Source organism: Cupressus sempervirens, chromosome 8 (assembly GCF_028749045.1).
Source record: "Cupressus sempervirens isolate cs-2001-9-10 chromosome 8, ASM2874904v1, whole genome shotgun sequence".
In the NCBI taxonomy this organism is placed as follows: domain Eukaryota; kingdom Viridiplantae; phylum Streptophyta; class Pinopsida; order Cupressales; family Cupressaceae; genus Cupressus; species Cupressus sempervirens.
Window position 1 is genome coordinate 149508847 of NC_143125.1, and position 26708 is coordinate 149535554.

Consider the following 26708-nt stretch of genomic DNA (forward strand, 5'->3'; position numbering starts at 1 on the left):
TTTTTTGTTTCTTCATAAGTTAAATTAATGCATGTGGATGAATAGATCTGATTTGGGTTTGTTATTTAATAAAAATTAGATTACTGATTCATCCCCACCCTCTCAGCAATCTTGGATCTTATAATATTGATTGTATCAATTGGTCAAAATCTAGTTGCATCTTATAATACATAAGTAAGCTAAACATTCCATAGAGAATTGGTCAAATCCAATAGTGGAATGCTATAGAAAAGTCATTTTTCTCTATGACCCTAGGGTTTACAAACTATGTTTACCAAAACTAACGGATCTTCTTTGTTCTTTAACCAAATTGAGTCAAATCATCTACATATAAAAGGTCATTTACATGACTATTCAACCATGACAATAGATCTAGCTTACCAAACAAGGATTGACCATACAACTGCAAGAATCATAAACTAGAACAATCTAAATGCAATTTTTATTTGATTTCAAAAAAATCTTCATTTGTCCTTGTATTTTGACTAATTTGACCTTATAATAACCTCTTGAAACCAAAACAACTAGCCCAAACTAAATTTTGAATCACTTAGTCATTAGGAGAAAAAATTCTCGAAAGTTGGAAAAGTTGTAAAGCAACTTTTTGACAACTTTGCAACTTTTTACTCTAATCAGTGCAAACCTATTATTTCAACTTACTGGAGGGTAGGAAAATGGAAGCAATCCAACCATACATTGATGAAGGGTGAAGACCAAGATCCACCCCTTTGATTAGGTTTGATTAATACACAAGGAAGTATCAATGCAAAGCCCTAATGAGAAAGGATGAATAACTCAAGTTTATTTTTCTCTCTCACCTCCACCTTAAGAGGGTTTAAGTAAGAAGATATACAATATAGCTGTAGCTAAGATATAAAGATATGACAGAATGATAAAGTATATAGAAATAAAAGAGATGAAGATGATATACAAATTGTGAAATACAAACCTGAAAATGGGATGTCAAATGACCTCCAAAAGGGTTCATTCCTTTAATCTAAGATGATACATTTAGCCCCCACTTCAGTGAAATTGTGGGTCAACCCATAACTGTGGTAAAGTAGAGAGAAGAAGAAGAGGAGGAGAAGAATATGATAAAATTGCAATGAGATAGGACATCACTTAGTCATAGAGAACAAGCCTCCAAGATTAAGGGTCCTAACTCCACATCCATACACTAGGGTGCAAAGAAAGATAAAAAGATATAACAAAGGGTTAGTACTAAAAACAAACCCAAATTAACTAGTGAAGGAGACCCCAGTTGGAGAAACATCTCACTCACTAATATCATATTTGGAAAGCTACCACAAGAGCATAAGTGATGACATAATAAATTCAAGAGCAATATCTTAATGAGCAAATGATCACTGCAAATGTAGTTGCATTACCTTTTATGTATATGCTTTCCAAATGGCAGCCATCTCTCTTATATTAGATAAAAATATGGATAGACATGTCCCTTCATGGAACATGTCTATTCATTAGTATTTAATATAATTGTTTGTTATTTAGTGCACATGCGTGTGCACGCGCACACACACACACACACACATATAACCATTACGTTGTGGAGAGCAAATTCCAAGTGGATAGATGAAGGAATGGGAGGACCTAGTAGGATAGATCATACCTCGAGCTTAACACTACAAAAATAAGAGCTTTAAAGAGGATCCATTAGGTTTTACCCAATTCCACCTAGGAGGAATCACAAAAAAGGGAAGAAGGAAAGAAATATGCAAGGAGATTGATGATCTCACACTAAATAGGCGCTAAACCTTCATTAAATTAGAGTGTGTCTAATTTAAGATGATACACTTACAAAAATGACCAATTGGCCAAAAATGATCATGAACACCTAAGATCTACGTCTGACCCGATTTATAAATTTTTTGAGTGTTTGTTGACCATATAGGTCCTTGGAGAATTACATGCATACAAATGAATTAATTGACCTTTTTACAAGGGAAAAAACTATAATTTGGTCTATCCAAGACCTCATTACAACAATTAACACTTCCAAATGCCCAATGTCTTCATTCTTATTTCTAGGTGCTTTGCACCATCTAGTGAGACAAAAAATATTGTGAAGTTTGTTTGTAGACTCCTAAATTATAAGTAGTGCAAATTCCTTAACTAGACCTCATTTTAGTGTCCAAGGAATTAATGTGTCATTTTCATTTTTTTTGTGTATAATTAATTGATGAATATTTTAATTTAGCATCTCTTTAGATTTAATTTATATGAACGAGCCCTTGATTTTAGGTGGACCTCTTTAATTAGTTTTCCCAGTTGTTTCCTCTTGCATACACATGGCTTACTTAATTATGGGTGGCCTTCTATATTTATTTTTATTTTAGTCCCAAATTTTGAGTAATTTTTTCACATCTTAATGTCTTGATTAACTCCCAATATAAAATTGAGCCCAAAATTGATCTGATTTAAGAAATGGGTTGGAACACAATATCTGGTGAGAATCAAGTGTGTGCAATATCAATGTTCAATTTCTAGAAAAACTTGCAAAAACTTGAAAGAGTTGTATGCAAACCAAAAGCCATCATATTATTTAAAAATGTAAGAATATATAAAATTATGAAATGTCAAAAGTCACCATAGCCATGAATTTGAAATGTATATGTGGCTATAATAAAAACAACAATATTTAACTAAAACTATTCAAAACTAGGTGTTTATTTACCCCAACTTGTCGAGGTCATAACTTTTGACCTAGAGCTCAAAATTCAAAACCGTTTACACCATTGGAAAGAAGAACTAAAAATCTAATTTTAGTCCCTAAAACATTGAGCTACCTAATTTCAAGGATTAATGAAAATTTCAACTTGAAATTTTGAGCAAAAGACCTCTAAAAAAGCCAATTTAAAAGGCCCAGAAAAGCTTTTTTTTAATATGAAAAAGTTTCAAACATTTGATCATTATGGATAATCTGGATCATTCCTTCCCCCCCCCCCTTGAGAGGAAATGGGCCCCATTGCATCAATCTTCTACAATAGATGAGGGAATTGTGCTCTAAATTTTTCCTTGGTTAACTGCTTGCCCTAATGAGAGAATTGACGAACTTGAACCACCCTATATAGAGGAATTTTTTGATTTCTCAAATATTTTAGCATGACTTTAGTGACATGATCACACTATAATGGAGTAGTAGTGGATGGATTCAATTATGTAGCATGAATATGTTTAGCAACTTGAGAGATGTCTAATAATGGAGGAAAATAAGGTCACAACAATTCCACATTAAAAATTGGATGTAACCCCAAAAACTATGGCAAATCAAGTTCAAAAGCATTCTGACCAACTTGTTTCTTAATGGTATATAGGCCATACCGAATAGGATGAAGCTTTGTATTAGGTCCTTGGAGGTGCTCCTTCTGAAGATGTAGCCATACCTTGCCACCAATCTGGAAATTGATGGGGAGTTCTATGTTGATCATGTCTTTCCTTATACTTCTTATTGCTCTACTCTAAAATATCATGAACTTGCAGTTGTAGCTATTTGATCTTTTCAATAATTTGTTTTGCTTTATCTGCCTACTTTTCAGTATTTGGTGGCTAACTAGGTTGCAAGATAGGTATCGCTACATCTATAGGTGCTAATGGTTGATACCCAAGACAAACCTCAAATGGACTGTGTCCTATACTAGTTTGGAGTGCATGGTTGTAGTTATGTTGCACATAAGGAAAGTTCTCATTGCATGTAGTGGGTGTTTGGAGTGATACATTCAAAGGATATGCATAATCATTCTATTGACTACCTCTTTTTCGCCATCTGTTCGAGGATGAAATGTTGTAGACTTTGTCAACTATGTATCCATTCTAGCCAATAATGAAGACAAAAAATTACTGAGGAACCTACTATCCCTTTTAGAAATAATGCTTTTTGGCAACATAAAATGAACCCAAACATTTTCAAAAAATAGCTTGGCAATCTCCTATGTTGAAATCATTTTTTACAAGTCACCATGCTAGCCATTTTAGAAAATTGATCTACCACCACATATATACAATCATTTCCCCTTTTGCTACTTGGAAGCCCATAAATAAAATACATTGAAATAGAATGCCATGGTTTATCAAGGACAAGTAATGGAAGATAGAGGCCCAATTTACGATTTGAAGGCTTTGTAATTACACATGCAACACAAGATTATATATATATAAAATGATATCCTGTTTCATTTTTTGCCAATAAAAATAATTTTGGAGAATTGCAGTAGTCTTACCAATACCAAAATGTCCTACCACCGGCTATAGTATGCTTCCCATATCAGTTTCTTTCTTTCTTCAATGGGGACACATATGTGACCAATATGAAAAAGTAACCCATCATGTATATAAAATTAAGGAACGTGCTTCCCTTCTAAGATTGCATTGTAAATGTCACAAAAATTAAGATCATCACCATATAGTTGAGCCCAAGTTCTTGTTTGATGGCCACAAGAATCCAACACCAATTTTAAGCCTATGATTGGAGGCCTACTCAAATAGTCTGATACTTTATTATTGCTTCCCTTTTTATGAGGAATGGTGAGGTGAAATTATTTCAAATAACCTGACCACCTCTGATGCCTATCATTCTGAAACTTCCCTTGTGTTTGCAAGAATTGAAGAGGTTTGTGATTTGTATGTATCATAGTTTCCTTTCCAAGAATATAATGCTTCCACTATTTATAGGCCCAAACAATGGCATACAACTCCTTGTCATAGGTGGGTTACCTTTGTACTATATCATAAAATGTCTCACTATAATATGCAACGAGGTGCCTGTGTTTCATGAGTACAACACCAAGAGCATAATCTGATGCATCTATTTCTATCTCAAATGATTGTTGCAAGTCTGGAAGGACCAATACTAGAGCTAAACATAATCTTAGTTTTAATTCCTCAAATGCTTTTTGTTTTTCCTCTATCCACTGAAACTTTTCTTGCTTGTGATCCACCCTTGAGTGATTGGTTAAGAGGCCATGATAAATATGAAAAACCAAATACAAATCTACAATAGAAGTTAGCTAGACCCAAGAAACTGGGAAGTTCTATGAAAGTTTTAAGAGGTGGCCAATCTTTGATTATTTGTATCTTTGTAGGATCCATACAAACACCCTAACTATTAATGATGTACCCTAAGTATTGGATGCTTTGCATACCAAAAGAGCACTTTTCTATGTTGGCATAGAGTTTATGTTTCTATAGACTCAAAAGCACTTGTTCAACATGTTGCTAATGTTTAGACCAGGTTTTGCTAAAAATGAGGATATCATCCAAATAAGCAACTACAAAATAATCAATGAATAGTCTAAGCACATCATTCATCAACCTCATAAATGTATCAGGAGCATTTGTAAGGCCAAAAGACATAACCAACCATTCAAACAAATCTTCCTTGGACTTGAATGCAATCTTTCATACATCTATTGGATCAATTGGTACTTGGTGATACCTAGATTTCAAGTCAATTTTTGTAAAGAACTTAGCCCTCCTAATTTGATTCAAAAGACCATCAATTTGAGGAATTGGATATCTATTTTTCATTGTAATTTTGTTAAGTTCCCTGTAATCAATAGAATCTCCATGTCCCACCTTTCTTTCTTGCCAAAACAATGGGACTTCCACAAGGTGAAGCACTTGGCCTGATGTGTCCCTTTTCAATAAGTTCTTGAATCTATCTCTTAATTTAATCATTTTCCAAAACTAACCTCCTATATATCTGTTCATGTGGTAATGGTGTTCCTGGAATTAAATCAATAGAGTTCTTGACTTGATAGTGTGTTGGGACCCCTACTGGTGATTTAAACACACTATCGTATTCTTTCAAAAAATTATTTATCTCCTTTTGATGCTCTATTATTGTGGGCACCGTAGCATGCATGTTAAAAACAACTGACTTTGTTTGCTCAAGAAAAATCATGAGGAGGACAAAAGATTTAGTTTGAGCAATTAAATGGTTACATTATTTAGCACTAATTAAAGAAGTAACTTGAGTTGGGCATACCTCTAGCATTCAATATCTATTTTCACCAAGCTTGATTGTGACACTGCGTGGTTTGGATTTATACACCCCATGCCTTTGATACATGTATGGCTTCCTTAGCAAAACATCACATACATCTAAAGAAGCTACATCACAAATTACTTCATCCTTGAATGGTTTGATTGAGTATGGTAGGTGACACTGTTGATTTATCTAAATGTCTTTCCATTCATTAGCCCATCCCATAGAGTATGGTTGTGGGTGTCTTTTCATTTTTAAACTTAATCTCTTGATTGTCTCCATAGAAATTAAGTTCTTTTGGGTACCACTATCAATAATAAAATGTAGAGGCTTCCCATCAACCCACATTTGTGAATGGAATAATCTCTCTTCATCTTCATGCGAAACTACTTTTGTAGTTGCAACTATGGCATACAGGTCTGCTTCTATCACTGAATCATTCTCTTGTTTGTTAGAAGTTTCTATTGGCATGGATTCAGGCTCAACTTCATCTCCTCATATTTCTGTCATCAAGTTCTTAATGCTTCAACACTCCTTTGTGTTATGGGTTGGGCTCTTATGTATCTCACTCCACATGCCCATATATGCTTGTGCCTTTTTAGTAGCTCACCAGGTATTCTTGGATGGATTTGAGGGAGGGTCCCTTCCCACTAGTTTTCCTCCAAATTTATTACTACCTTCAACCCTTGACTTATTATTTGAAAAGTAATCTCTTTTCCCTTTCTATTTGAATATTTCTTAAATTTTTGTAGCATATTTGAGGGCAGTTGCCAATGTTTCAATATTCAAGAATTCCATTTCATTTTGTTCAAATATATCTATGAAGCCCACTACGATATTTCAAAATTTGGTGCTTCTTTGAATGTTCTATACCAAGTTTTGCAGAGAGTGTATGGAATGTATTGGTTTAATCTTGTATAGATTGGTCCCTCTTTTGTTGAAGCCACTGCCATTCTATATATTTATGTTCATATATATCTTTAGGCAAGTATGCTTCTTTTATGCATTCCGCAAATTCTCCCCAATTGAGCTTGTTATCAAAGAGTATTCCCAACCCTTCTCCAACTTTGCTTTCTTTATTCAATATTTTTGTTTCCCATGCTAGTTTCACATGAGTTTCAGCTTTCAAGAGGGCAAATGTTTTTTTTTCTACATCAAAGAAATGATTCATAGAGAAGTATCAATCCAACTTCGATAACCAATTATCAACATCACCAGTATCAACTTTTCCTTCAAAATTTGGGATATCAAAATTCACCTATACTTTAAAAGGGGTGTTTTGATGGAACAATGCCACTGAACTAGGCAACTGTTGGTTCTTCAAAATTTGTGAAAATAGATTCATCATCTCTTCTCGTTGCCTAGCCAAAGCCTCTTCTACCATCTTCTTCACAGAGTCTAGTGAATTATCTGACATCTTTGTTTTTGTGCACCATAAAGGAGGGTATTTAGACAAATCTTGCATGGCCAATCCTAATATTTAATCAGAAGTTCTTGTGTTAGTTGGCACATAGGAGCATTCCCACTCTGATACCATTGATCTGATTTAAGAAATGGGTTGAAACACAATATCTGGTGAGAATCAAGTACCTGTGATATCACTGTTCAATTTCTATAAAAACTTGTAAAAATTTGAAAGAGTTATATGAAAACTAAAACTTATCATATTATTTGAAAGTGTACAAATATATACAATGATGGAACATCAAAAGCCACCATAGCCATGAATTTGAAATGTATATGTGGCTATAATAAAAACAATAATATTTAACTAAAACTATTCAAAACTAGGTGTTTATTTACCCCAACTTGTCGAGGTCATTACTTTGATGCAGAGCTCAGAATTCAAAAGCATTTACACCGTTGGAAAAAAGAACTAAAAATCTAATTCCAGTCCTTGAAATAGCAAGCCTTCGGCTACCTAGTTTCATGGATGTGTGAAAGTTTCAACTTGAATTTTTAAGCAGAAGTCCTCCAAAAAAGCCAATTAAAAAGGCCTAGAAAAGCTTTAGAAAAAATATATGATTCCAAAGTTTCAAATATTTGAATGTTCTGGATAATCTTGATATAAAATTGTTGAAATGGGGAAAACTAATGGGTATAAGATGAGTCTAACTTGTCCCATGTACCTTGAAATTAACCTCATACTCCAATTTTGATTGGTAATGATAATCGTTTGTATTAGTAAAAAAAGATACTATATGGAGTTCAAAGCAATCACAAGGATGCAAATCAAAACACCTTTATCCTACTAATACTACCCATCCAAATATTCTAGATTGACCATTATAATCAAAAGATGACCCCCTAGAAATGCATATCAATCTATCCACAAAAATAACAAATATAAACACATAAACATACCAAAATAGTTACTTGAACCATCTACAAGCTTCTTCCATGGTAAAATTGGGAATACCATCATGTCCCTACTGCTTGAAACACCACTAGCCCAGACATCCACTGTGCTAGATTCACCATCACCACTCACTAGTAAGGACACATCCACCCCCATTTCAATGCCAACTACATTAGCCACAAAACCATTACCGACCCATACAGAGCCCCATCGATGTGTAGCTGGGAGTTACCAATGGATTTGAGGGAATTAATCTTCTCCAATGAGAGTCAAAGACTTCACGGCAATGATCTTTCTTTTCCTCAAGCTATCACCAATCCCTAGATCCCTTGTATGCTTGTGAGAAGCTTCCACCACCTCAAACACCCCACATGTGCTTGCAAACTTCTAAAGGAGCAGTAGTAGACCACACAAGCAACAACTGAAGCTTGTCCAACCCACCACCAATCAATCTCCATGAGTGCATACCCATTTGCAGACTCATTGTGATTTCAACTCTATTTAGCGTGCATCCTCTGACCTGACGCCCCAATTTTCCTCTAGGAATTTCCGTGATACTTCAAGCACTTCATCCCTTGTATTATTTACCATTAACACCAAAGTCACAAACATGGATGAAATGTCCAAATTTGATTGCAACCTCCAATCCAGCAACAAGAAGTCTTCCCCAAATATCAATTGTATTGACTCCTTGAAAGCCTCCCCATTGATGGAGAACACATTGTGCATCCTTTTCACTGTGATTACCCCTTCCAAGGCTGGAATATGCCGTATTGTTTAGAAAGGAAAAATTGCCTCCATCGATTCACCCAGACACTCTGCCCACAATGTTACCAATACATGCACACCAAGTTGTACAATGAGAAGCAACCACTTGAAATAAATTTCCACCATTGAAATCTCTAGAAGGAGCAAATACCAAGAAATTTTATTATTACTCAATACTCTTGTAGTCCTTGCACATGTTGATATATCTCTTTCACATGATTCCTCCTTTCAAGTCCTCTCAAAATAATGATGAGTGGTGTACCCATATATCTTCAATGTCTTTGTAAATCCAATCCGATGGGTTGATTTCCCTATAGTCTTCAAAAAGCTCAAAATTATTGCTTAATGAACCTCTCTCCCCCATATTGGAAAGCATGTTAGCTAATTGGTTTGCATTCCTGGGAGCATGTGAGATTCTAAATTCCTCCACACAGCCCAAAATAATTCAAATCTACTTGATGTGCTTGTTCAAATATGAAGTGTCCATTTCCCCTTTGGAGATACTGTTCACAACCAACTGTGAGTCTCCTAATTAATGCAATCAGATTTCCACAATCCATAGTAGTTATTACTTAGTTTCTAGATTAGATTGTGTAACAATTTTTGCCATCAACATTTTGAATCACACTACGTGATCCATCATCAGGATGAAAGAGCAAGAGATGTAAAACAGTGTGATTTTCTAGCCCTAATTTGATCCCAAGAATAGTAGCCTCTATTGCGGCTAGACACTCAACTTGATTATTAGTTGCATCTGCAACTCTTTTTACCACTAGTGCCATGATACTATTGTATTCACTTATTTATATAGCTCTAATTCAAGATGGCCCGGGGTTCCCCTTAGAAGCCCTATTGAAATTGATCTTTATCCACCTAGGATTTGGTGGGGTCAGTTTGATCATCTTCCTATGCTCAAGCCGAGGTTGATGCCCTAAAGGCTCATTAATGAGCCTCAAAATCCATTTCTCATGAACAAATATGAATAACAATTTCCATCAGAGTTTTAGTAGGAATTTAAAACCTAGTTGGCTTCATTTGAATTTTATGTTCCAAATGAGATAGGTGAGGTATAATACAAAGATACCTCCCTCATTTTGAAATCTATGCATCAATTCACAAGCAAGATATCAACAAGCATCCAGTCACATCAAGAACTCAAGCATCTAAGCCCAAACATTCTAAAAATTAAGTATTTCACATACAAATTAATTGATTCAACTATGAAATACAAGGGAAAAAGTCTAAATCCAAGTTCCAGTAAAAAAAAACCCATTTCCACAATCATTTTCCTATTTTTCTTTGTGCAAGTGCAAGTTATAGGTGTACGAGAAAAAAAAGATAATAGGTTTGATGTTAGACATTGAGTTTCTATCAATAGAAATTATATTTGGCCTTCACTGACACAAGGCTATTTAGACTTGCATCTAACCTCTAACTCACCACTAATTCTTAAAGGTTGCCTATATTTTTATTTTGGGACCAAAATTTTGATCACATGTAAGGTATTGTTCAACTTCTTCAAATTTGGACTTGGTATTCAAATCTATTGGCATGTTCAATTACCTAATTTTTCTCTTAATACTTTCAACTAAATAAGGAATAAATTTTTGCATACTCTTGGTGCTTGAGCCTCCTCAAGCCTACTATATCAACCTTCCATCCAAGATGTGATTAAAGATAGGTGTGAGCTTCCTAGTTTCATCATAATGTGTATCTCTCTCGTGGACTAATGTTACTTATTACACATCTTTCAATTATGTCACAAGTTTGAATGGCACACACATGTCAAGGAAGATAAGGGTTCATTAACTTACATGAAAAATATATCTTTTTATTCTAATTATATTTTTTTCATGCATGATCATATACTTTTAAGTATATGTTCATTTTAAGATTCACATGCACATAAAAATATGGGCATAAATTTGGTTTTGAGCCTATTTTTTATATGAATACCTTAACATGAATCCATATTTACACACAACACACTCTTGTGCTAAGTTTTGTTCATTCATGTCCTTGTCCATCCTCATTTATCTCATCTTCATGCATTTCTATAAATTCAAAATTAACCAATCCCATTTGCACACATTCTCACAAATTAATCTTATCATTATTACACATTTCCATGCAAATAATCCTTACCATAAGATCCTGCATTGCGTTTCTAATATTGGACCCAAAATGAATTTGTTTAGTTCACACAATCTAAAATTAACCCTCAATTCAAACTTATAGAAATGTATCAACTCTTAAATTTTTTCACTTGACATTAGTATCTAACATGGTGTGTATTTGAGTGATTATTGTTTGTATTAATATTCAAACACATGTACACATGTATGAAAAAATGTAGGAGTGATAAGAAATATACTCATTGCAATTAACATTCATTCATAGGAGCATTTCAATTTGCAGCATCAAATAAGACAAACATTTATGTTAGCGATCAATGACAATTTCAATTGAAAAGAATGTAATTATTGATATCCATCCACACTCTTAAAACTTGTCTAATCACAAAGGTTAACAAAAGACCATTGGATTCACTAGGCTCCTTTAGATTGTTTTAAATATTATCAATCCTCATTCAAAATAAGAAAACAAGGCTAGGAGACTTTAAAAAGGTACACACATATCTAAATCAATCTTTCAAGCTGCAAAATAATTTTACATCTTAAGAGATTTTTTGTTCCCGTCTTTGGTAGGATACTCTTGCTTTTATTCAATTCAATTGACCAATCAACTCATAGAATTTAAAAGATTAAAAGAAACTTCAAATGTTTATATCTTTTTGTAATTTTTCATTATTTTACAAATCACATTTTTCATTCATTCCATTGGACCATACTATTATTGGTTGGGAGAAAATTTAATTTTCTTCTACAAAAATACAAATATTTTCTATCAACTCTATCATGCATTAATTACAACTTTATCTTTTTCACATTTGTGACAAGTTGATTAGATTTGCCCAAAAAAAACCATTTTTATCTTCCACCTCAAAAATGAATGTCTAATCAATATTAATTATCACAATCTATTTTTATTATCAAGTTAAAATATATAATTAATTGTTTTATATTTCTTATTTTAAATATATTTATTATTTCTACATTGATATTTTTTTTGCCAATTGTAAAATGTTATTTCTTTAAGTTTACACTGTGTTTTACTAGCTACTATTTTACAATCTTACCCATATTTTTTTAATACCATTTTACAAATTGTAAAACTTATACTACCCCTCAAACTTACTAGATATTTTGGTAGTTTGAATTAAGTAATCAACCATTTATTTTTTAAAATTAAACATTTCAACTTATAATTGTATTGGTAGAAATGAGTAGCTAATTCATATAATATAATTTCTATTGTTATTTATATATTTTTAAAAATAATATATAATTATTAATATTTTTAAATTCCCTTCAACTCTCCCTATCATTCCACATTTACTTGTCCTTATAATAACATACCATTCTCTCTTTTAGCTCTCTCTTCATATCCTTCCTTTCTATGTATAATTCTCTATTTTCTTTCTTTTCCAATTATTGATAGGAACTTTGATGCATTGCGTCTATTGTTGTAGAATGTAGTCAATAACACACAACTTGCACAAAATTATAAAATTTTCACATTTTAACAATAAATACCCACGAATGTCCATTCTCTTTATGTAGATGAAAAAATTGTACATGACATTAAAATATATTCCAATCATAATTCAAACTAAATACTCAACCTATATTTAATTAATTCTCCTTCAGTTATCTCATATTTTTCACCAAATTCTATTAATTAACATAGATTGATTTTTGCCTTACTTTTTAAGAGATTAATTTAACTTAGTTCAATTACAATACCCAAATAACCTAAATTTATAAAAAAGGTTTGAACTTTACATTAAATTTTAAAAATATATTCAACACTCATCCAAGCTCATTTCTCACTTATAACTTATGTTACCAAAGGAGGAGGATCTAACTTTGATAATTTTCCTAGGTAACAAGAAATATGGAATATGAATGAATGAAGGATTTTAATGATGTCCACAAGACTAACGACTTATGGGACCATGAACCAAAAATCCTTTAACAAACTCTATATTCCTTTTGAGATTCAATCACCTGCTATGAATTTGATAATCAAATTGGCAATTTGTCTCACCTTATCCTATTTAAATAAACTATGCATGTTTATGCCTGCCTCCAAGATGAACCCATAGTAGGTCTGAATGTTTGCATATGTTGTGCACTTGATGAGAAAGTGTTGTTCAATTTCAACATCAGTTTTTTTCACAAAACCTACAAATCCTCTCCTCCCATTCCTCTTTAAGCTTTTTCCACCTACCTGTTTCACATTTAAGATGATGTGAACCTTGTTGGCAATGGCCAACATCACTCACGGGATTTGTGACCTGGGACTAACTGCCTCTCGTGTCTTCTATAAGTCTAGTAGTTATATTTGACATTAATATGCCTATCTTTTGGTGCAATAACAACTCTAGTAGTTAACAAGTAGCATTAGAGTTTGGTCTCAGGGTCAAATCACATAGCTGCAATGAGTGACACTGGGTGGATGATTGACAATGGACCAACATCCCTAGCAGAATTTGTAACAAGGGACTAACGACCTCTTGTGTCTTCTATAAGTCTAGAGATTGTATTTGATATTAAAAAATTGATCTAATCTTTTTGTACAATGATAACCCTAGCAACGTTAACTGCTCCATTAATAATTTACCCCAAATAACCCTTTACAAAATAATGGACCTTTTTCGGCCCATGTTATGAAACCAGTGTGTAGTTTGAAAATTTCCCGTACAAACTGTAAATAACCATGGAAATGCCATGAACAGAATTAAATCCTGTAAAGCTTAAACCCTAAACCTTTGCAATTCCATTTCCGACAGAACGCTAGAGCTCTGCTGTGGAAATGAGGTCGCGTGTTCTCTCGATTGGTTTGAAATGGTATGTACATTTACAGCTAGCTAAATTTACCAAGACATTTTCAAAAACGCCTTCTCATTTCCTTTTCCTGGTGTTAAAAAAATCTTGTATTTACAGGCTTGCAAGTCAGAGGACACAGACAGTGCTAAAACCTTGTAAAGGGTTAGCTAGCAGGGCTGGTTCCAGCGACCTGCAAGCGGCATTATTAGCGGAGAGAGACAAATATTTGTATCCCGGGAGCAGATTGATATTGTTGCCTTTGAGTTCCAGAGCATTTTCGTCGGAAGCTTTGGTGGAGGAGAATAAAAAGTCATTGGCCGCTCTAAAGAAACTTGATCGGATGCATAACAAAGGAACTGTCAAGGTAAATAAGATAACAGATGCATTGCAGATGATGGGGGAAGGCGGGAAAGAGATCAACAAAAATGAATTGCTTCGCCTTATTCGAAACTTTCGCAAGTATCGCAATCACGAAGCTGCTTTACTGGTTAGTAAAATTCGCTTCTTTCCATCAGCTTCAGTTTTGAAGATACTAGGAGATCAACTTAGTTATATGCAACTGATTATTACTTATTTTTCATGGTTTAGGTTGCCCTATTTAATTTCTTAATATTTATAAGTTTTTATAATTTATTATCTTGTCGTAAAATAGTAGACTATCTAGAAGCCATAATTAGAACTTTTATGGAGAATGATAGAGAAGGTTGGGTTATGGCAAGTGGTTAGTTCAGTGTATCGTTCAGTCGATGGCAATGCGGGTTGGAATGGGATTCTTCAACAGATTTATCAGAAAACAGCTTTTATGTTCCTTTTTAAACCTCTCTGGTATAAATTTTACTTCCAAATTTAATATTTTTTCAATAATTAAATTTTACTTTCTAGTTCCATTTTGTGATACTCTCTCCTAAACATTCTATCAGTATTCTTTGCTTAAGTTACTTGGAGACTAACTGGCTTTTGTTCTCTTCGTGATATATTAATTGCTCCCGCTCTTCTGGCTTTTGCTAAGTTGTATGGTTCCAGTTTTTCTAGCATATGTGATAGCGATAGTTTTATTTTGTGGGCTTATCTGCACCTTCACCCGAAGGCAGACGCATGCTGCTCTGCTTCAACTCGGAGAAGATTTTTAAAGTTGGTCTTTACATTTTACTGGCCATTCAATCATTTTTCCTTAATTGTTTTCAACCTTAATTGTTTTAAAATTGTCTTCCAGAAGTTTTTTTGCTCTAATTTGCATAGCTTGGTACTGGTAGAGGTGTTGTAGTAAGAGCAAAATGTGTTGTGTGTATTATTGTTAGAAGATAATCAACACCATACATTACATATCAGCATAACATAGTAAAATGCGTTTCGAATTAGCTCTTACAATTATGATCAATTGAGATAATATTCTGGTCATATCTGCATTCATAAAAAATATATATTTTGATAGAGATCTTTATCTCTAGGCGTTAATACCATTATGGTCACCTTCAGCTGAAAAGGACATTTATGGTAAAATGTAATATTAAATATAAAGACGTGTAATACAACATGCATTGAGGCATGGAAATACGAAGAGTCATGTTTTGGGGAATTGAAGAGACATCCGGTTGTAATAAGAAGAGTCTCTTTATATTGCTTCAAGCAAAAGGTAGTGTACACTTGAATATTTTTATTATCAATAAAGTGATCTTTTGTTGTGTGGCTGGGTTTTTCCCTTCATTCTAGAAGGGTTTTCCCAGGGTATTTTTGTGTATCTCTTGTTTCTATGTTGGCTATTCATTATTGCTGTTTATCTTTGATTTTTGGGCAAAATGCCAACATGGTATTAGAGCCAAGTTGATAACAGCAATAAAAAGAATGTTTAAGCTTATTATATATTGTTTTGTAGCTGCATGAAAATTCTTTCATTTCATTCTATTGGGACATGATCAAGCAAAAGTGGTGTTGGTGTTGCATCAATGGGCGTCACGAGGCCAGGGCTTGTCATGAAATTAATTGTGCCAGTTGTTATGGCTTGTGTTCTAGGTATCTATGGCCTAATTATTGCTGTGACCATTAGCATAGGAATCAATTCTAAAGCCAAGTCTTATTATCTATTTGACAACTATGCACACCCCTCTTCTGGATTGGCGTGCAACTTTTTTGGTCTTTTTGCGAGCATGGCTATTGGTATCATTGGTGATGCTGGAGTAAGGGAGACATATATCTTCAAGGAGGCCATAAATGACAAAGCAGGTGTAAAGATTTTTATTTCAACGGTGACTGGAGATGTGAGGTCCGTTGCACAACATACTGGTAAAGGGGAATGGGCCAAGTATTGTTGTCACCATTAGCATAGGAATCAATTCTAAAGCCAAGTCTTATTATCTATTTGATGACTATGCACACCCATCTTCTGGATTGGCGTGCAACCGTTTTGGTCCTTTTGCAAGCATGGCTATTGGTATCATTGGTGATGCTGGAGTAAGGGAGACAAATATCTTCAAGGAGGCAATAAATGAGAAAGCAGGTGTAAAGATTTTTATTTCAACGGTGACTGGAGATGTGAGGTTCGTTGCACAACATGCTTGTAAAGTGAATGTAGAACAAACTGACTTGCAGTTTTGTTTCACTTTTGAGTTTTTAGGGCTTCCTTTTAGTCCAATGAGCAGTGGGCATCATCGCACTGCAAGTGAGAGTAGATCCTTGTGAAACTCTTTTGACTTTGGTCATACCACGCATAATGAAAATGGATTACAAAGGTGTTCCGCTACAGGCTTTTGTGATCATTCTAGTTGAGTTTTACATGGGTGCAAGACAAATGAAAAGCAGGAAAGTTCTCATGAATTGTTAAGGAAAGTTCTTGGAAATGATGTATGTGCGGACTGTGGAGCAGATTGGGCTGCACTGAATTTGGGTATTTGCTTTGCATCGAATGCTCTGGGGTTCATTGGAACCTTGGTGTATATATCTCTAAGAATTTGGACAATATGCAAGAGCTGGTGGTTTCAAGGAAGAAGCACATTGCATGCCCTTCAGGAAGCCTAATTACAATGATACACCTCCAGGCAAAGAGATTAGGGCCACATTTAGTCTAGCAAGTGTTGTGATCATCATATGAAAGGCAATCCATGTCAAAGAGATAAGTATTCTATATAACTGATAATAGTGCTTTTCAATATTTATCTCTATATATCTTTTATGATAGATTGATTTTATCAATCTCTTTTGGGTGCAGAGGATGCAATAAGAAGAAATGAGAATATTGCGTTGATGATCCATATTTGATTTAGAGGGAGATGTTCAGCCTCAGAGGGAGGTTACATCACTCTCTTTTGTGTTGATCAAAGCCATCCTTGTTGAGAGGGAGTCATTGTTGAGGCGGTATTTCAATCATAATATGCATGTTGTTAATGAGTTTCCTTATTTGCGATAAGTTATTAATATTGTAGGATATTGAGACTCTTGATGGAAACGAGTCTCAGCTATGATTTCCCTTCTTGTTAATTATGGATTCTTATTTATGTGAAATAAATTAAAGTTATTAGGACAACTTGATAATTCTTTTACTTATGATGAATTCATAGTGAACATCATGTAGAGAGAGTCCATGATGTCATCACGGCGAGAGATTCCGTGATGGGAGTTGGAAGTCATGTTGATAGAGTCCGTGACAACATCACATTGAGATAGTCTGTGATGAAAGGTGATTTTGATTTTTTTCAGGTTTGTCATGTTGAGAGATTCCATGACAACATCACATTGAGTGAGTCTGTGATGAAAGTTGAATGTGATTTTTGCAAGTTCGTTCATGTTGAGTGATTCCATGATTATGAGTAATTGTTATAGGTCTATCATGTTGAGTGATTCAATGACAACATCTCGTTGAAAGAGTCTGTGATGAAAACTGATTGTGTTTTTGTAGGGTTTTCATGTTGAGTGATTCTATGCATTTTATAGTGTAATTATATTTTATCATTGACATTTTCATTGCAGCCTTGTGTAACTGGTTAGCTAAAGATCTCTCTTGCTAAGAGGGAGCATTGGAGATTATAGCTGCGATAGAGATCTTTATCTCTAGGCGTTAATATTGTTATGGTCACCTTTAGCCGAAAATGACATTTATGATAAATTGTAATATTAAATATAAAGATGTGTAATAGAACATGCGTTGAGGCATGGAAATACGAAGTCATGTTTTGGGAAAATGAAGAGACCTTTGGTTGTAATATGAAGAGTCTCTTTAAATGTTATATATATCACTTCAAGCGAAAGGCATTGCACACTTGAATATTTTTACTATCAATAAAGTGATATTTGGTTGTGTGGCTGGGTTTTCCCTTCATTCTAGAAGGGTTTTCCTGGGTATTTTTGTGTGCCTCTTGTTTCTATGTTGACTATTCATTATTCTTGTTCATCTTTGATCTCTGGGCAAAATCCTAACGTAATTTTTCTGATTTTGGCATACTATCTGTTTGTTGTAAATTGCATCCCTTTTTGTGTTTTTTCTCTTCTTTGAAACATAGTAATTGGCATAGACTTATATCCTGCCTCACCATGTTATTTTGCTAAAGCAGGTGACATCCCATCCTATCGTAATAATGCTTAAGACACATATTATTAATAGGGTTTTGACTTATAGTAACGGATACATGCATTCTAATCTCATGTCACCATAGGGCATCTGGATGTATAAAGTTATTGCAGTTTGTGAATAGAACATATAAACCTACTAATTGAAGCTTGTGTAATGTTCTCTACAAGCTCTGCCCTAATGCATATCCCTATATTTTAAAAGCCACTGAGCTGCAGCCTTCTGAGTTTAGTGGTTGCATTTACTTCCATATGGCTGATGTTCAATTGTAGTCTTCCCCCACTCCCACCTGCTAAAATGTATCCTCACGCCTCCAAAGGAGCGGACAAATAAAACACCCTCTCCATTGTTTTTAAACATATTGTGATTCATTTCAATTTTTTCTTCAAATTTAACATGAACAGCTACACCTATTAATTTGTGCACTCTTTAAAGATTATGTACATCTATCACTTTGTTAATTTCTTATTATATCTTTGCACCATGATCCTGGTTTTTGTATGCACAACTCTAGATGTACTACTTTCAAGTCTTTGAACATTCATGGAACACCATCTTTGAAGTGTCATTGCAAAAAAATGGTAGGAAAATTTACAGCGGTTGAAGTGTCAAAATAAAATTCAGAAGAAAGATGACATCACCCTTTGCTAAGGATAATGTGGTTGCTGACTGTAATGTGTGCAAATGATGGGGTGAAATATGATTCATCCAACTTTTACTCCTCCACTGAAATTAAAGTTAAAGAGTAATGAGACATAATCCTTCACACATTCATCATTTCAATATGTCCATCAATATATAATGCAAGAAGTATTAATCACACAAAACAGTGTGGTACAATAATAAAAAAGAGCATGAATATTACCAAAGCACCTGCTGAAGTAAGGGCGAATCCGAGTATCAATGGCAGAGATCTTTACAAGTACTAATAAAAAAACTCCTTGTGGATTAAATTGCCCATTGATGTTGTCACTATGGACAGTGTATCTTGCAGCAGAAGGAGGTAATCTCCAAGAAAAACTTTCTGTTGCTGATATGAGGTGCACTATAGGCAAAGCCTTGTTTGTGCAGCCATGATTGTTAAGAAAAAAAAGTCTGGGTTTGAGGAAGTTGCAGTGACTGGCATTGCTCAATGTGGATAGAGTATCACAGGTGGATACAACCCGGCTAGTGTATACTGAGATCCTGATCAACGCTGCTGGGTGATATATAAGTGCCACTGTGAATGAAGATTACTTCAAATACTGATACACATTGCCTCACTATCACAATGAGCTGGAGGGCGCTTCAAATTGTTATGGATGATGGACGGGGTTCCTGTGGGCCTATGGTGACAGTAAGTTTTGTGTTAGAGGAAGGCCTGCAGATGTAGTTGCGGGTGATTGTGTTGCTGTGATCTGCAGGTGAGAAGAGCTGTTTGTGGTGCTGGATCTAACCTCCATTGCAGTTCAAATGCGGGGGTTGGAACTACCTCTTTGGCCTTAACGGATCAAATTCCTTGGCTTATTGCCCTTGCTTTGTTCTTTACCCAATCCAAGGAAGTTGCAGGTGAAAAGTGTTGCAGCTGGAACTGGTGTGTATTAGAAATGAGCTGAGAAGACGACGCACATGGGGATAATTAAAAATTCTGCAGGTCCAAGTTGGTTGAGGGGTGTGTGTGTGTGTGTGTAGAGATCGAACTCAACTTGGCTCATTGAAAGCCGTTTTATAGGCTTGACAAGTCCTATTTAATCCCACATTATAAACAATGTGACCACAGCAATGCTTAAATTTTAGATGCCCAAAAAGATTAGGAAATACGAATGGTTGGTGTGTGGTTGGGCTTTGTCAGCAGTTCATGTCAGATGCCGACAGGATTTTGTGATTTGATTGCAACTGTTTGGGGCTGGGGGATGTGTGACCGGTCTTGCCTTATTTAACACTTGCTCAAAACCAATTATTTTTTTTATATTAAAGAAGTTTATCAACAGAGTATAATCAGAGACACTAATACAACAGGGTAAGCCAGAATTTAAAATTGTTGATCACTACCAAAAAGAGTATAAGTTCTAGATCAGTGCCTATACTGGGAAATATCACCACAGCATAATCTTAACATCTTGATACAGCAAAAGAGCTATGGTTTCAGTGACTGTAATACTATTGTAGTGGCCTAGAGGCTAGGGTATTGCCTAAGCTGTCAACTATAGGCACCACAACATCAAAGTTGTCTTCAATTTGGCTGTTGGCATCTCTAACTTCAAGTCCCATGGATGATTCCTATTTCATTCTGTAATTGTCATCATAGTGAACATCAGTGGCCAAGTTTTCATGTGTTTGTGTCTTCCAATTCATTAAGAAACAGCTCCTGGTTCATCCTCGGGATCTTTGGAATGGAGTGACTTGTTTCCTTATGTCCTAAGGAGTCCTGTCCAACATCCTCCAAGCCATCATAAGTTTGAATGTCCTTGCTGAAAATGACCAAGGCTCCATCTTTCAGAAGAGAATTGATTCTGTCCTTTGAAATTTCCAAAGTAACAGTGACCTGTGACACAATATAGAAATGTGTGAGTTTAATGCTAAACTTAGTAAGGTCTGGCTTCTTCTTTTTGAAAATCTCCTGGTTCCTCTGTTTCCAAATGCACCATAAAATGTGAGCAGTGGACACAAACCAAAATCTGTTCAAAATTTCATCAAACTCAGCCACAAAGCCAACCAGAATTTCATGCCAAGAGATATTGTTCTTGGTATTCCAGGTGATGGACTGAACCAAAAACAGAGACCAGATCTTTCTAGCAACATGGCAATCAAAAAAAAGGTGTTCAAAAGACTCTTGGCAATTGTAGATAGAGCAAACAATAGGTTGTTGACTACCATTAGAAAAGAAAGACCCCAGAACAAGTTTCTTGAGCAGGAGGAACTATCTAAAGCAGACTATTTTTGGATCCACAGGTGAATGCCAAAATAAATCAAAGATAAAGAGCCATCTAGAGTTTGACCAGTTAAATCCCCATTTGTTATTAATGTGATCAATGATTCCCACATCCTTTTCGAGCATATTATAGATGTGTCTGCCTTTGCACTCACTCAACTTTCTACCATCTTCACATTTGATATGATCAAGCATTTGCTGAGAGTTCAATTTTTTCCTTGGAAATAACTTGCCAACAACTTGAGAAATCAGAGTATTAGTTTTCTTCTGATCCACAAGGATGTTGTATTTGTTACTTATAACCTCCCAAGATCCCATTTGCTTGTCAACCAGTGAATCCTGAATGAGTGAAATGCCTATATTATGCCACTTTTTTGTTGAGCATCATTGAGTAAGAGCAAGAGGTTTATTGTTAAGGTAAATGTCCCACCAGATAGATCTGTCTTCAACATAATAATAGGGGTTTTGCCCCACAGCATAGCTAGAACGGACCATAGGCTTAACTTGACACCATGCCTTCCATATAGTTGAAAACTGTGTCACAAGGTTCGCCGAATTTTTGGCTCCGGGTTTGAAATTCGACAAACCTAATTTTTTTTAAAAAATTCGTATAAGTTCGTTCGGAATTCGTCGTTTCTGAAACCGCGGGTCCAGATAAGTCTGTGTACATGTTGCAAGTCGTTGTTTTTAAACCATGAGTGCAAGGGAGTTTATTTACAGATAAGTCGATGAACAATCACAAGGGAGTCCGTTGGTTAGATCGTGGGTTGTCTTCTCTCCTGTCTGCTCTCACCATCTCTTGAACGAATGATGTCTGCTTTCTCTGTACAATCTTCATACCCTGCGAACGGCATCTGAGAAAACTTCACTTCCATTCCTCTCATCAACAGTTTGAACTTTGGGGCATAATTATGATTTGTAATGTTTTGATATTATTTAGGTTTAATTTTATTTAATAGTTTTGAATTTTTATCATAGTATGTTTAATGTTTAAGATTATTTAATTTTAGGTTTACTTGATATTTATAAAAAAATTGTTATTATTATTAATTTTTAATTTGTTATTGTTGTGAATTTTATATTATTTTATCAAATATTGATACATGTTAATATTAGTTTATATTATATAATAATAAATAGTCTATATTTATAATTAAACATGTTAATACTTATACTATTTATCAACTATTACAACATATAATAATAAAAATAGTATATATTTATATATTTTTAAAAATATATTGGACGAATTTAATGTCGATTTTTTTGACTTGTTGAATTTCATCCGAACTTCATAGCCCTCGATCTTGAACTCGAACTCAAACCTTGTGAATTAGGTTGAAAACACGTTAGAGCGGAACACTTTGATATCAAAATCCCCAAAAACCATAACAATCAAAGGTATATTCTTCCAATGTCTCCCTTTTTTGGAATGGAGTTTGAAATATTGTTCCTAATCAAAAATTTCCAAGGCTAATTACCATTCAGGGCCTTGATAATCCATTTTGAGGCAAGAGCAATAGCTTGTGCTTGGAGATCTTGCAGCCCTAAGCCCCCTAGGTTCTTAGGAGAGCAACACTATTCCCACTTAACATAATGTCTTTTCCTATTACCAATGCCATTTGACCACAAGAACTCCCTTAAAATCTTTTCCAGTTTATTAGTATGAGTTTTAGCAAAAAGGCAAGTTGAAGTATAGTAGATGGCATGAGAGGACAGCACTTTTTGCACTGCTTGAGCTCTACCAGCAATGAGGAGCAAATGTGTTTGCCACTTGAGGTGTTTGTTCTCAATTTTCTTAAAAATCCAAGACCCCATTTTCTTGGTAGATGGTTTCACAACAAACAGAACCCCCAAATATGTAACCACTGTAGTAGGTCCAACCCATTTCCATTCATTCCTTCCAAGCCATTGAGGGGGCTCTTCAGTCCATCCCAACACAGTAGATTTGCTAGGAGCAATTTTTGTCCCGAAAGCATAGCAATACAATTGGAGCCTGCTGAGAGTGTTATTAAAGTTATTTTCTTCCAACTCTACAAATAAAGATGCATAAACTGCAAATTGTTCAATAACTAACTCATCATTATTGGGGAGGGTAATCCTTTTAACAGGAGGACCCATATCTGCACTCTTGAGGATATAAGATAAAGTATCTATTGATAAGACAAAAAGAGCCGGTGCCAAGGGGCACCCTTGTCTTGTAGATCGACCCAACGTGATTGGCTCAGAGAATTCTCCATTTACCTCAATAATAGTAGAAGAATCCTTGAACAAAATGTTAATCCAATTGCAAAAGTAAGGTGTGAAACCTAATGCATAAAGCTTTTTAGTAACAAACTGCCATTCAATTCTATCATAAGCTTTTGCAAAGTCAAGCAAGATCATTGCCACATTTTTGCCACTCATCTTAGCCCGATGCATCTCTTTCCAACTTGTAATGAGATTGTCAAGGATATACCTTCCTTTAATAAAACTAGTTTGAGTAGGAGTGACTATGTGTTTGAGATAATTTGATAGCCTTCTAGCCAATATTTTGGCAATGATCTTGTAAGAAATATTCAATTATGTAATTGGCCTGCAACTTTGAACTAGAGACTTGTCACCGCTTTTGGGTAGCAATTTGATAACCCCCCTGTTGATATTATTCCCTAGAGTTCTAGTTTCATATGCATAATCATACAAATCCATAAGTTCTGCTATACAGTATTTATTATGCTTGTAAAATTTTGCTGGAAGACCATCCATTCCGGGGGATTTACCATTTGCTAGTGATCCAATAGCTCCAGCAATCTCACTAATATCAATGTTCTTTTGAAGTGTCTTGAATTGATCTTTAGATTTATTTTTTTAAATTTAATTGAAGCATTGATCCATGGCATAGATGTTATCATCCTTAATTTCAGAGGTAAAAAGAGTACCATAGAATTGAACAAAATTCTTCATGATCTTAGAATTATCTGTGGTATATCCATCGAGTCCCTGGATGCCACTCATTTCCTCCCTGGACTATTTGGCTTTGATCAAACTAAAGAAGTATTTTGTCCCCCTATCCCCCTCTTAAATCCATTTAGCTTTGGACCTTACTTTTTGACCTTGGATCTCGATGTTTTGGATTTTCCTCAATTGGTTTTTGACTTTGTAACATCCAGCTTTCTCGTGTCTTAATTAACAACTTACTCATAGAAATACAAATATTACTTCAATTCCATAGGAAGTCAGTTAAGTCAGTTTTGTTCATATGAAAGAGATTAACGATTAAAATCAGTTAAACAAAAATTTCTTAACTAAGAACTTTAAATGCCATCACTGAATTTATTATAGAAATTAAAATTCATATACCATGGAATTTGAACCGATAAAACATTGTAAGAATGCTTCTGCAATCACTTAGATTAGTCCAAAAATACGACTATAACAATATCATATAACGACTACCATCCAATACTGCTATATCAAAATCAAATGACGATTACTATTAAATACCACTTTATAAAATTAGGGCATCACAAACCTCTGTATCAATTAGGGCATCAATTACCATTGGATCATTTAGGGCTTCAGATAGCACTGTGTCATTTAGGGCTCCAGATACCACTGAATCAATTAGGGCTTCAGATACCACTGTGTCATTTAGGGCTGCAGATACCACTGAATAAATTAGGGCTTCAAATACCATTGAATCAATTAGGGCTTTAGATACCACTGAATCAATTAGGGCTTCAGATACCACTATATCATTCATTTCCTTTCGATTTCTTAACTGTGGCAATAACTCAAGATTAGAAGATATGCTCATATTTAGCATTCATATAAATAAAAGATTGATATAACAATCCATCAGACAAATCTATCTCTTGCAACTAAATGTAAAATAACTGTAACGATGATATAACTCAATTAATCTTACCTTAATCTTGCATATACATCATAAAAGTAAAAATACCTGTTTTCGGCAAACAATTGAATGTATAGCTTATTTTTGTTTGTTGTACGTTTGACAACTTGGGAGAGGTGAAACATTGTCAGGGGCTTAACCACCCAACCTCGGACCTTATCTTATTCCCCACACAATCTCTAACGAGAAAGGCCCTACCCACCTAGAATAGACAGGGATCATTTGTCATCTACTGAGCATCCTGATATTTAAACACACCACTAGACTTGACAGCAGGAGTTACAATAACAGGGTCATGTATGAGTTATTAAAAACTTCATATTAAAAATGATAAACATTGTTATGTCATAACTGATACTATTTTCATGTTATTGCAGGTTCCTTTCTTTCACCTCTTCACCCTTTTCCTTGGCTACACAGCCAGGTGAGTCCCAGGTGTTCGGAATTCTCAGAACAACCGGTTCTGTCAATTATACAAGAAGATTACATGCATCCAGCATTTCACTAACTGCGGTTACATTATTATGTTACTTTAAAGATTCCAGAATTGATTCTAATATCCAATGGCATAATAATCATACTTTGGTTCTTGGATATTGCCTGCCATAAACAAGGATAAATTATAGTAGTTCAATCTGTAAATTCAAACAAGATATCAAACTAAATCTTGCTGCATAGATTCGCTGCTTAATATGTTTATCACAATTATGACCAGAAAGATTATGTTCTTGAGACTACTTGAAAAATATCATTGGATAGTATAATTCATTCCAGATTTTATTGCATTTGGGAAAAACGCTTCCATAAGGGCTGTATCTAATTTATTATGATAGTCTAAAGATGAGGACTGATAACAAAGGACATGAAGTATGCAGCAAAAGCTCATATTGAAACTTTGAAATAAATCTGGAAGAAAAGAGTCTTGTGAGCCTAATTGGCTGTTATGGAAATCATTAAAATGATAATGAAAATAAGAAGAAAGTTCTTCATAAATCTCAGGTTTTGTTCAGCAAGTCAAATAACATGAATATAAGAAGGAAGTTACTGTTCCTAGCCGGCTGCTATAGAATTGCATTTTAAACCTTTGGAAGGATAATTTATGACCTGAAATGTATCACTGCATATGCTAAAATTCTTGCAACCCAAATTTGGAATCTGTCCTCCTTTAATTGCAGGTGTCCCAAATGCAGATCCCTCCAAGCTGGGTTCTTACGGTAGAATTTGCTATTGTATTGGACGCTCAGGCTGGTAGTATAAAATG

The 26708-nt window shown here is 34.7% G+C and overlaps 1 protein-coding gene across 1 annotated transcript in view; it reads left to right on the plus strand.

Annotated features, from left to right (window-relative positions):
- Positions 1-13899: 13899 nt before the first annotated feature.
- Positions 13900-26708, plus strand: part of LOC149541989 (pentatricopeptide repeat-containing protein At5g27460-like) — a 44032-nt gene continuing 31223 nt past the window's right edge. The window contains exons 1-2 of the mRNA XM_089797040.1: positions 13900-14104; positions 14201-14570. Coding sequence (XP_089653166.1) covers positions 14070-14104; positions 14201-14570 — 405 coding nt within the window. The 5' untranslated portion in view covers positions 13900-14069. The remainder of the gene's footprint in view (positions 14105-14200; positions 14571-26708) is intronic.